The following is a 12,159-nucleotide window of genomic DNA, read 5'->3' on the forward strand; positions in this document are numbered from 1 at the left end:
CCTTTCTGGAAAATTTGGAGGGCATTTTTTCCACTTGCTCTCATTGTTGAGATTATTTTTATCATTTTATTTAAATGTTCTTGTAATTCCAAGTCTACATCATATCCATTTTTGCTTGGAACAGAACCTTTTGGTGCATAGCTATTAAAAATGTCGAACCACATATTTATATCTCTAATATACATTTCATTGATAATAATAATTAATTCATAATAAACGTTTCATTGATATTCACATTCAATTCTATCCATAAACTTATGTTACTGCAACTACAATCACTGACGCAAGCTACTACATTATACGATAGTAAATAAAGTTCTGCTATTAATTTTTAAAGTATTTCTCTTGTCATTTTTTGATCAAACCTGATGTAAACAGGTTGCTTCCAATTTGAAAAAAGAAGGTTATTATTGCAACCATACACAGCACACCTAGTACTCAGCATTTTGTTCTTCACCTAACATAAAAATATAGCTTTAAATATTTAATGACTTATATTTAAATCATCTTACCTTATAAAAAACTTAGCCAAATAAAACAATTACAGAAATATTAAAATAAATCACTTCGTTAATCACAAAATTGGACGAATATTAAAAGCGAAAACTAAACACGTGCACACCCTGCTCTATGTAAACAGAGAGGTCAGGTCTCGTGCTGACGTCACTAACTTGGCATTCCTGGCTAACATTGTAGAATAGGGATCTGGCTATCCTTGTAGTATATAGTCCTTGGGCACGGTTCCTTTGACTTTTTTGTTTCTATCAATATGCTCTACAGCTCAGGGCACGTTCGTAAAGTCGAACGAGTTAAATGAGAATGACGTCGTCGTTATTCTTATTTCGTTAGACTTTTCGAACGATTCGTTTAGAATTAAATGGCTGTTTCTAAAATCGAAGATACAAATGTTGCTAGTACAGCCTTATCCGAAATATTTTTCTTAGATTGCTTCGGGTGGACAGTTACTTCAATCATTTCATCTTTTAATTCACAATTTAAACACTCGAGTAGATTTAGAAACATCGATATCGTCGAGCGCCATTTTCTTAACGAAGTAAACTAACTCTTTCCTTCGTGAACTTCGTTAGAGTTTCGTTCGAAACGTCATCACCGCAGAGCATGCGCACTGAGCGAGACTACTACTATTCGAACGATTCGTTACTAACGCGTTTAACTCGTTTGACTTTACGAACGTACCCTCAGTTAAAGTCCCAATGGTAAGATGAAGGGTTGGCAACCCTCCAAACTGTAGCCCCTCTGTGCAGGGGCGCCGCTAGCTGTTTGAACGCCCGTGTGCAATACCGATTATGCCGCCCCCTGTTTAACTACGATTACCTATGCTGAGCTTGCCGGAAAGGCTCTTTTCCGCCCCTGGACGTGCCGCCCGCGTGCGGTGCACGCCTTGCACGCCCGCTTACGGCGGCCCTGCCTCTGTGCGAACAATAAAGTCAAAGGAACCATGCCCCTACTCGCGACCCTTCGCGAGATATAAGCCCCTGAAAATTTTCGGAGGGCTATATCTCGGGAAGGGTCGCGCGTAGGTGCATGGTTCATTAGACATTTATTGTTCGCACAGAGGGGGGTTGCTACCCCTTCATTCGGAGGGTCCAATCGCGTCATACGGATGTATATTTTTACCTATTAAACATTCTATAAATACTTTAAAATAGTTTAATTTGTTTATTTACCTTCGCCTGTAAACCTCCATTTTAAATGTATCCGCCATTTTTTCAACAAATTTCCCGTGAGTCAATGCGCGATGTTCACTGAGTCACGGGGTGTCGTAAAAACGTGCGGCGCAAGGTTAATCAAGGCATATAATAAGGCAAGACATATAATAATTATTTATACCATTCCGTGGTATAAATGATAAATTCATATCAATAATAAATTCCTATTACAAATAAAAATATTTTATTGTTAATTTAAAATCATCGCTAGGGCGCCTCTAGTGCCCGTTTTGGCATACCGTTACGCGAACAGACGGACATGCGTTCAATGGATTATATAGATAGATTACGTCAGATAATCTATTAAAAACACATTTAGATAAGTCTACGGTTTTTACTGGCTTATCGAACAAATCGAATACGAATAGACCTTAGACCATCACTGACGCGCAATTAACTGATTGCCCCTGGAAGTCGGCTTCTTACAGAAACACAGCTTCTCTATTATCAAATGTCACGGCACGTCACTGCCAAACATTGCCCTCGTCTCTGACAGCACAACTTGATAACAAGTTGTGCTGTCAGCTCTTTCAAATGTTCCTTTGAAAGCAGCTCTCCATGACTTTCTAGCAATTCATTGGCCTCTGTGCTAAAATTTCCAATGTCAACATTTTGGTCATTCATCACAACACATCTATACTGAAACATGCTCAAACCCAGAAAAGTGTGAAACTGCATCAAGCCACAATTTCTATCAAACATCATTCCTACATGATTGACTTCTTCCCAGTCTATTGAAATGCTTGTTGTGTTCTTACATACAAAAGAATTAATAAAGTTTAATTTTTAAATTTTGTAAATATTATTATTTACAGTAAGTTTAATAAAACATTCCTTAATCAGCGTTTAATCATTAACTTTACATAGAACAAAAAACTGTCAAATTCCATTATGGTTCTAAGTTTAACATCGCTTAATTGTCTCAGCAATGTATAGACATATAAATTACCCAAAAAATTACTTTATAGAGAAACTTTCAGGCTTGTTTTCTCTTTTGAAAATTTACAACATATTTCAATTTTGGATTGCATCAAAAATTTAGAAATTAAAGTTAAACAATTCAAAAAGATTTAAATTAACTGACTGCCCCTGAAAGTCGGCTTCTTACAGAAACACAGCTTCCCTATAATCAAATGTCACGGCACGTCACTGCAAACACCCCTCGTCTCTGTACTTGTTATCAAGTTGTGCTGTCAGCACAACTTATGAGTTAAATTCAAAAAGATTTGTAAGTAATACACTAGACTTTTTAATATAACTATTCCTTGCATAGAGGAGTGTCAGAATACTGAGAGTGTATAAAGGCATGACCTCTCACTCTTTGGTACTGATCAATATTGAAGGTAGGCAGGCAAATAATATAGTGTATATCTTATAATATGCAATACTTTACACAGAAATGAAACCAGAGTAAACAAGAAAATAGGACGTACAATGTACATTTTCATGGAAATGGAAGCACATAGCTAATCATGTTGTGAATATGCCAAATAATTGAGAGCCTGGATTAGAAAGAGTGTACTATATATCACTACTAAAATTATGTAGAATAATAAAACTACTGAGTTGGATCATACAAAACTGTAAATTTTTATNTACTTCGGTATATTGACTTATATTGACGTCATTCAGCTGACTAATCAGCGCATTGTGCCATCTGGATATTTAGTCGCATGTCTGTAGTAAGGATAGACTTTTACCCTGGTCTTGAGATTAAGGAAAGACGGACGGACGACAGTGGAAATTTATAGGTAATTTTTTTCAAATTACATCCCAATAAATTTCAATATAAATTAGAAATGAAACAATTACTTTTTTGTACAGATTTATTTTTAATTTAAAAAATATTTTCTAACCCGTTAATTTCGTAACGAATGACAGGAGATGGCAACACTTGTCTGTAGTAAACGAAGGAGTCTCGAACAAGTTTGTTCGTGGTCTGCTGATATTTGATGACAAAAATATATTTATTTCGGAAAAAATGGCTTCGACTTCGAATCCAAACCAGTCTTTAGCATCTAAAATCGAAGGATTTGATTTTCCGTTTTGTGACGAAGTGACCAAGTATGAGAAAATCGCAAAAATAGGACAAGGTACCTTCGGTGAAGTTTTCAAAGCGTGTCACAGACAATCGAGAAAGATGGTGGCTTTGAAAAAAGTTCTAATGGAGAATGAGAAAGAAGGTTTCCCTATAACAGCTTTAAGAGAAATAAAGATACTACAATTATTAAAACACGAAAATGTCGTCAGTTTATTAGAAATATGCCGAACGAGAGCTAGCAGCTTTAATCGTTTTAAAGCTACGTTCTATTTAGTATTTGACTTTTGTGAACACGATTTAGCTGGATTATTGAGTAATGTTAATGTTAAGTTTTCTCTAGGAGAAATCAAAAAAGTAATGCAACAATTATTAAATGGACTTTATTTCATACATAGCAATAAAATACTACATAGGGATATGAAAGCAGCCAATATACTCATCACCAAAAATGGAGTGCTCAAACTGGCGGATTTTGGTCTGGCAAGAGCTTTCAGCATTAGTAAAACCGGTCAGCCGAATAGATATACCAACCGTGTCGTCACCCTCTGGTATCGGCCTCCGGAATTGTTATTGGGGGAGAGGAATTATGGCCCTCCCGTCGACATGTGGGGAGGAGGATGCATCATGGCAGAAATGTGGACAAGGAGCCCAATCATGCAGGGAAACAGCGAGCAGCATCAACTAACTTTGATCAGTCAGTTGTGTGGTTCGATAACGCCCGAAGTCTGGCCCGGTGTAGAAAAGTTAGAATTGTACAATAAGTTAGAAATTCTCAAAGGTCAGAAAAGAAGAGTCAAGGAAAGGTTGAAAGCTTACGTAAAAGATCCATATGCTTTGGATCTTCTCGATCGGTTATTGACTTTGGATCCAAGCAAACGAATGGACAGCGACAACGCATTAAACCATGACTTTTTCTGGACCGATCCCATGCCTTGTGATTTAGGTAAAATGTTATCTCAGCACACACATTCGATGTTTGAATATTCTGTTCAAAGAAGAAGAGTAGTCCAGCAACCTCATCCTGGTCAGGGACCACATCCTAAACCTCTGCAGACTTCGACAACTGATGGCCAGTACCACGATCGTGTCTTCTAATGCATCGACTTAGTTAATTCTAATAACTTAAACTGTGATAATTATGTACTACCTTATAAGCCTTTATATACATGATTATTATTAACATTAAAGTTCATTTGTTTTTTGAAATTAAAGTTCATTTTATAAATGTTATTTGAAGTAATTTTTCAAAACTAATTTTGAATGAAGATTTTTTGTTCCTTTTAAATTTATTTGAAATGTAATATTCTTCTTTTATTTGCACTAAAAGTTGGGTATTTTTAATTAAACCTCAGGTCTATATTTGCTAAATTAATTTTGTGAGCTAGTTTTATTAAAATGCAAATAAACTTTAAATTATCATAACTTAAAACAATCGGAACAATTTTTCAAATAATTTCATGTATACTAAAAGATAGAATAATAACTGAAATGTGTAATGAATATTTATTTACTGTTTATTGGTTTAGGAGTGAATTTAAACAGACGAAAACATTTCATTGGTAACCCATGAAATGAATTAATATTCTCTGATTATTATAAACTAATTCAGTCTTGATGTACAATTATACATTGAATATGTAATTTAATTAAGAAAACTTTTTAGATTATGACTTAAGTTTTGACTATTACTATCATTTTGGATCTGTTTTTCATTCATATGAATCTGTTCACATATCTAAAATTCTAAAATGGATGTTTTAGCAATAGATTGAAAGTGAAGACATTTTTTACCAGAAAAACAAATTTTGTAACAATTTTGTAAATTTATATAAAATACTTTAGTTCCTTCCTTCCAATGAAAATAATTAACACTTTAGAAAGCATTGTTAGCATATATACAGAGTAATGAAAGATAAATGAAGGGTTCAGGTATAATAGGTGGGTAACCCACATGAACTTAGTTTTGGGAAAGCTGCAAATAAAGATTCTTTTATTGTTTGTACTTTAAAAAGCAAAATTACAGAGATCTCTAACTGACTTTGCCATCTTCCTATGAGCGTAAATTAATACTTTTAATCATTTCATAAAATGAATGTTAAGTAGAGCAATCTGTTAGTAATAAGTATTCAAAAAGTATGCATTTGTGGGTTAAAGAGTTGAGTATAAAAGCCATTTTTATACCTAAACCCCTTAAATATTAAAAATAAATTTATTNTTTTTTACCAGAAAAACAAATTTTGTAACAATTTTGTAAATTTATATTTTAACATAACCAAAAATATAAATTTTTCATTCATATTCACAAAATATTAATTAAATTTGGTAAACAAGCTGTTTCAAATAGTTTATTGCACAGAAGGTGTCAAGTTTCATACATTTTTGTAGCATATGCTAGACCAGTCATTGTGAACCCTGGCTTGACCCATGCCACAATTTCAGATATCCGCATCAAATATTTAGAAATTATTAGGTTTTTATAAAATATTTGATAGATATCAAAACTTTTCACATGTACTGTGAAAGCAAGTTATAGTCATGAAAGTAATGACTATAGGGTTTATGATTAATAGTCAAGTAATGACTATTAATCATAAACCTAATAGAAAAATTATCATTAAATAAACAATAGATTTCCCATTACACAAAATATTTGTTTCCATTATCACATTTTTTATTGCATAGAAGAAAAGTAATATGTAGATTATAGTTTAAAAAATGCTTACAAATTTTACTTTGTTGTTCTTTTTTCATTACTCAAATATTTGACCCATGATTCAGAATTACTAAATTTTGAATTCAATTTTCACTCACTCACCTTCAGTAAAAGGTAAAGATAAGAAAAATACTTTTTAATTAATTAGGATCTAAAAAACTTTCTTAGAAAATGGACACTTCGATAAATTTAGACATCAAGATAATATTAACCCATAAAGGCCATTTTGTAACAAACTTATGCGTATCTCAAGCAACATGATCTGTACTTCCATATTTCTTCTCGGACCATTGCCATAGAGGACATCCACGATGCAGTGGACGCAACTTGGCAACAGACCTTGGACAATCACTAATTGCTTCATTGATAGTTTGCCTAGCCATATAGTGGCCTGTGTGGGCAATATTCATTACTGAATAAACAGGTATCTTTGTTTTGTTCTTTTAATCATTTGCATATGTCTTTCACCTCTACTGGTCCTGCAATGTGCATGTGGAATGTGCACATTCCTTCATGGTGTTGCAATTTTGAGGTGTTTACATAAATAAATCATTAGAATGGAATGCCAGTACTTTCAAAATGTACCATATATCCAGAGCTGTGGAGTCGCATAAAAATCTACCAACTCCAACTCCGGCTAAAACATCAAAACTCCACGACTCCGACTCCACAGCCCTGCATATATCTATCATCTGCTATTCCTAGGCTTATATACATGAATATATGGTAGTTTTGTTAACAAAGTTAATTATTCAATTGAAAAAAGTAAAATTTTCATTTGGCTAAAAAGCATTGTAGACTGTTCTGGGCTTTTGAACACACTACTTTTATATCTCTAAATTGTTTTTTGTACACCAAATTTGAACTTTAATACAGGAGTGGATCCAGAAGGGACTATAGGGATTGTCCTCCCATTAATAAAAAAAAAAAATTAAAATTTGAACTTTGAAACATTGTTTTATAAACATTTATGATAGCATTTAATGGCCCATCTGCAATACAATTGATGATGATGTATGATTAGATCAAAGTTACTAGGCCATGCAGCCCTGTTGAAAGTGCTATGAGAAGTTAAGATTTAGAAGCATCCAGTAGTCATAAAATTTTTTAATTTCTGAAGGTATTGGTACTTTGCAAAAGTCCTGAGTTATGTCATGTTTGGTTGTGGTATATTGCAGTCACTAATTTTACTTTTATACACATTTAATTTTACTTTAGTTAATTGTTAGTTACTGTGTCTTGCAGGTTAATAAAAGCTATTTATTATTCAAATATTTTTAATTTTTTTGTTATCCCCTTTTGGTTCTTCTAGATCCACTGCTGCTTTCATGTACTTTCAGCTGACAAAAGTTTTGAGCTATACAATGTTCTTTCTGCTAGTTTTAGTTTTAATTTTGATGATAATCATTTTTTTAAATATATCATATAGTGCACTAATCACCTTCACTATTATATTTTTAAAAACTTGGAATATACATGTCTGTAATTAGACAATACAATTTCCAAAGTAATAAACAAAACTTTTCTAATATTTGGAATATTATGGAAAGAAATAATTTTTAAAATTCAGATAAAGTTAAAAATTTTGTATATATCCAATTCTTATGAAGCAGATATATTGTATGCATAATTGTTTCATATTGCTCATCCATATCTCTAATCTATCATTTTAAATTACTCAGGTACAAATAGTTTTCTATTTTAGTATTTCTTACAAAGATAAATATGTCCAATGCAATTAATTATCATCAGTTTAAATTAATTTAACAAAATGCCCACAACTTTATCTGATGAGAGTCCATTAGATATGGAAATGTATCTTGTAATGATTTTTTCTAATAATATATACAAGCAATCTCTGACTCTTTGACATGATACATTTGTAAAGTATATGAAGTCAAATGTATGAAAGTTTATCATATTATAAAAGCAGTTAGAAAGGTAAAAATAAAAGTTCCATAATCTCTTAAGGTAGGAAAGTTTTACTTTTTTAGTGAGTACAGTAATACCTCGACTTACGCGAACCCGGAGTTACGCGATTTTCAAATCTCATGGATTCCTCTTTTGTTTGAGCACCATGCAACTCTTGATTACTCACTCCCCCCACGCTATTGCTCAGCTTACATGTTCAGACGTGTAGCGCGGAATGGACACATAGCTACAATTTCTTTTGTGTTATTTATTTCTGTGTTTGTTATATCTACGAAGACTTGAGAGACTCTGTGTGGTGATTTCTTGTAACCGTAAACGAATCAAAAGACGAGATAAGATTAACGAGAACATTTATTAGCTTACATATATTCAACTTGGATTTTACACAAATTGGGAAATTATACCCCAACTTACACGGTTATCGCTCGGTCCCACCTATCGCGTAAGTTCGGGGTATTACTGTATATTATAATGCATAAAAATTATTTGAAATGATAAAACCATAAATTAAACAGAAAACAGACAAAATGAGTTGTATATGAGTAAAAGTTTGTCATTTTTATGATGAAATATTTTTAAATTTAAAGTATATTTTCCCCTCTGAATTTGAAGATAAACAAAAAATGACATAAATTGATTTTAATAATTTGGATAGAATGTAAATTATTAATATAAATATTTACAATGTTATGACTGACTAATAACAAAAAAAAAAAAAGTTTCAAATACAGAAGTTTTTTCAATTCAGTATGTTACTGACTGGTTTCTGAACTAGCTAAATGAATTGTTGCTGTTTCAAGTGATTATTTACAAATTAGTATTTTTTAAATCCTATAACTTAATATTTATGGATTTCATGTATCTACAGATATTTGAACAACTAGATATACAAACCATTCCAGACATTTATAGATAATCATCCTGCCAAATGTACAGTACAGTTAATATCATTATTACTTTTTTACTTTTTACTACAAAGTAATAAATTAATAAAGTACAATTATCAGTAGTATATATTTTATGCAATGAAATTATATAAATAATCTATTAAGATAAATATTTGTCATATTTCTCATTATTATTAATTTTGTAGTAAGTGATTTTTATTTTTCACTTACTACAAAATTAATAATAATGAGAAATATGACAAATATTTATCTTAATAGATTATTTATATAATTTCATTGCATAAAATATATACTACTGATAATTGTACTTTATTAATTTATTACTTTGTAGTAAAAAGTAAAAAAGTAATAATGATATTAACTGTACTGTACATTTGGCAGGATGATTATCTATAAATGTCTGGAATGGTTTGTATATCTAGTTGTTCAAATATCTGTAGATACATGAAATCCATAAATATTAAGTTATAGGATTTAAAAAATACTAATTTGTAAATAATCACTTGAAACAGCAACAATTCATTTAGCTAGTTCAGAAACCAGTCAGTAACATACTGAATTGAAAAAACTTCTGTATTTGAAACTTTTTTTTTTTTTGTTATTAGTCAGTCATAACATTGTAAATATTTATATTAATAATTTACATTCTATCCAAATTATTAAAATCAATTTATGTCATTTTTTGTTTATCTTCAAATTCAGAGGGGAAAATATACTTTAAATTTAAAAATATTTCATCATAAAAATGACAAACTTTTACTCATATACAACTCATTTTGTCTGTTTTCTGTTTAATTTATGGTTTTATCATTTCAAATAATTTTTATGCATTATAATATACAGTAATACCCCGAACTTACGCGATAGGTGGGACCGAGCGATAACCGTGTAAGTCGGGGTATAATTTCCCAATTTGTGTAAAATCCAAGTCGAATATATGTAAGCTAATAAATGTTCTCGTTAATCTTATCTCGTCTTTTGATTCGTTTACGGTTACAAGAAATCACCACACAGAGTCTCTCAAGTCTTCGTAGATATAACAAACACAGAAATAAATAACACAAAAGAAATTGTAGCTATGTGTCCATTCCGCGCTACACGTCTGAACATGTAAGCTGAACAATAGCGTGGGGGGAGTGAGTAATCAAGAGTTGCATGGTGCTCAAACAAAAGAGGAATCCATGAGATTTGAAAATCGCATAACTCCGGGTTCGCGTAAGTCGAGGTATTACTGTACTCACTAAAAAAGTAAAACTTTCCTACCTTAAGAGATTATGGAACTTTTATTTTTACCTTTCTAACTGCTTTTATAATATGATAAACTTTCATACATTTGACTTCATATACTTTACAAATGTATCACATCAANATGTTAATCTTACAAAAATAAAAACTAATTTTATGAATTCATTTTCTTCAATATAATCCCAAACAGAACTGTTAAAAAAATATATTTATTTAACTTGTTACTACTTATTATTTAAAACAAAATAGAAAATTTTTCAATAAATTTTAATTACATTCTCATTTTTACACAGAGAAACAAAAACAAACAGTGTCCACTTTAACACTTGCAATAATTTTTATCAAAAAATGTCAATTGCTTCACAGTTTACAAATAGATCATTTTTTTTTGTAATAATAAAATACTGCAGAACAATGATTTATTATCCATTAAAAATTTATGATTTTTTTCTTAATATAGTTTTTAATGTCATTTACAAATAATTTCAGATAATGCTACATTCTATAGAAATTGGTCACAAACATTTCACTTTTTTTAGAACATCGAAGATTATGTAATGTTACAAGAAAAAATAATTTATCACAAATAGCAACTAGACAGTCAAAATAATAAACATATTCAATTTGTGGGTACCTTGTAAGTTTGCCTATTATAAGACCAAAAATTATGAAATTAAATTTTTAGACAATGTTTCAGTTAAAAAGATTAGCATTATATAATAATTTCATAGATATAATTTATGGAATAAATTCAATTAAAAACATGTAAGAAAGTACTACAGCCACTAATATAAAGGAATGATATTTAATAAAATTCCTGCAAATTTTCAGTCAGTGTTCAATCATTGTTAATGTCTTAAATTACATATAAATATATCAACAAATTAAGATAAACATCTTATTGGATTTACCACAAAATAGACATGTTTATCTTTCTCAGGTCACCTAACATAGGTTGATCAATATTTGTTTTAGCAACAATATTATTATCAAAGCACCTTATCTTGTTTCTTATATGAAATTTTCCTTTAAAAAATCTTACTGACTGAAAATAGAATTTAAAAACTTTCAAATATACAGTATTGTTAGAAAAATTGTTATGTGGAATGTTAAAGCAAGCAAGAAAGAATAAAAACTTTCTTTCAATAATTATTAATTTTAGATATATAAAAAATAAAAAATTGCAACATTAAACAACTATTTATTATGACTAGAAAAATAATTCCAACAGTTTTATTGATTATTAATGAAACAATAATTATTGCAGTTATAAAACTGGTATATTGTATAACAAACTGATAGTAAGAAAAATTCCTTCATGACGAATATTTTCAACAGTAACCTTTCTTCAATCTATTACTAACATTTATTCATGCAAATTATTTGGATATATTTTGCAAACAAGTATATTATTCTTTTAATTTGAGCCACATTTAACAGTATATTTATCATCAAATATATTTTTTGTCAATACTGATTAAAATATTAATTTCAATTAATATGTAAAATAAAGTGAGACATTATCAAAATTTATGAACAATTTTTATAAAAAGAAAACTAATGTATGATTATTACATAGTAATTATTAAA

At 30.4% G+C, this 12,159-nt stretch overlaps 1 protein-coding gene across 1 annotated transcript; it reads left to right on the forward strand.

Moving 5' to 3' along the window:
* Positions 1 to 3,394: 3,394 nt before the first annotated feature.
* LOC111624496 (cyclin-dependent kinase 9-like) lies at positions 3,395 to 4,991 on the forward strand. The gene is made up of 2 exons (XM_023367345.1): positions 3,395 to 3,481; positions 3,612 to 4,991. The coding sequence occupies exon 2, from the start codon at positions 3,712 to 3,714 to the stop codon at positions 4,864 to 4,866; it is 1,155 nt and encodes a 384-aa protein (XP_023223113.1). The 5' UTR covers positions 3,395 to 3,481; positions 3,612 to 3,711; the 3' UTR covers positions 4,867 to 4,991.
* Positions 4,992 to 12,159: the final 7,168 nt, after the last annotated feature.

The sequence above is a fragment of the Centruroides sculpturatus genome, unplaced genomic scaffold, assembly GCF_000671375.1.
Source record: "Centruroides sculpturatus isolate CEXI.00-Female unplaced genomic scaffold, Cexi_2.0 scaffold336, whole genome shotgun sequence".
Taxonomy (NCBI): domain Eukaryota; kingdom Metazoa; phylum Arthropoda; class Arachnida; order Scorpiones; family Buthidae; genus Centruroides; species Centruroides sculpturatus.

Excerpts from the sequence above, each read along its gene's own strand:
- LOC111624496 (XM_023367345.1), top strand. The coding sequence starts at position 3,712 with ATGGCTTCGACTTCGAATCCAAACCAGTCTTTAGCATCTAAAATCGAA.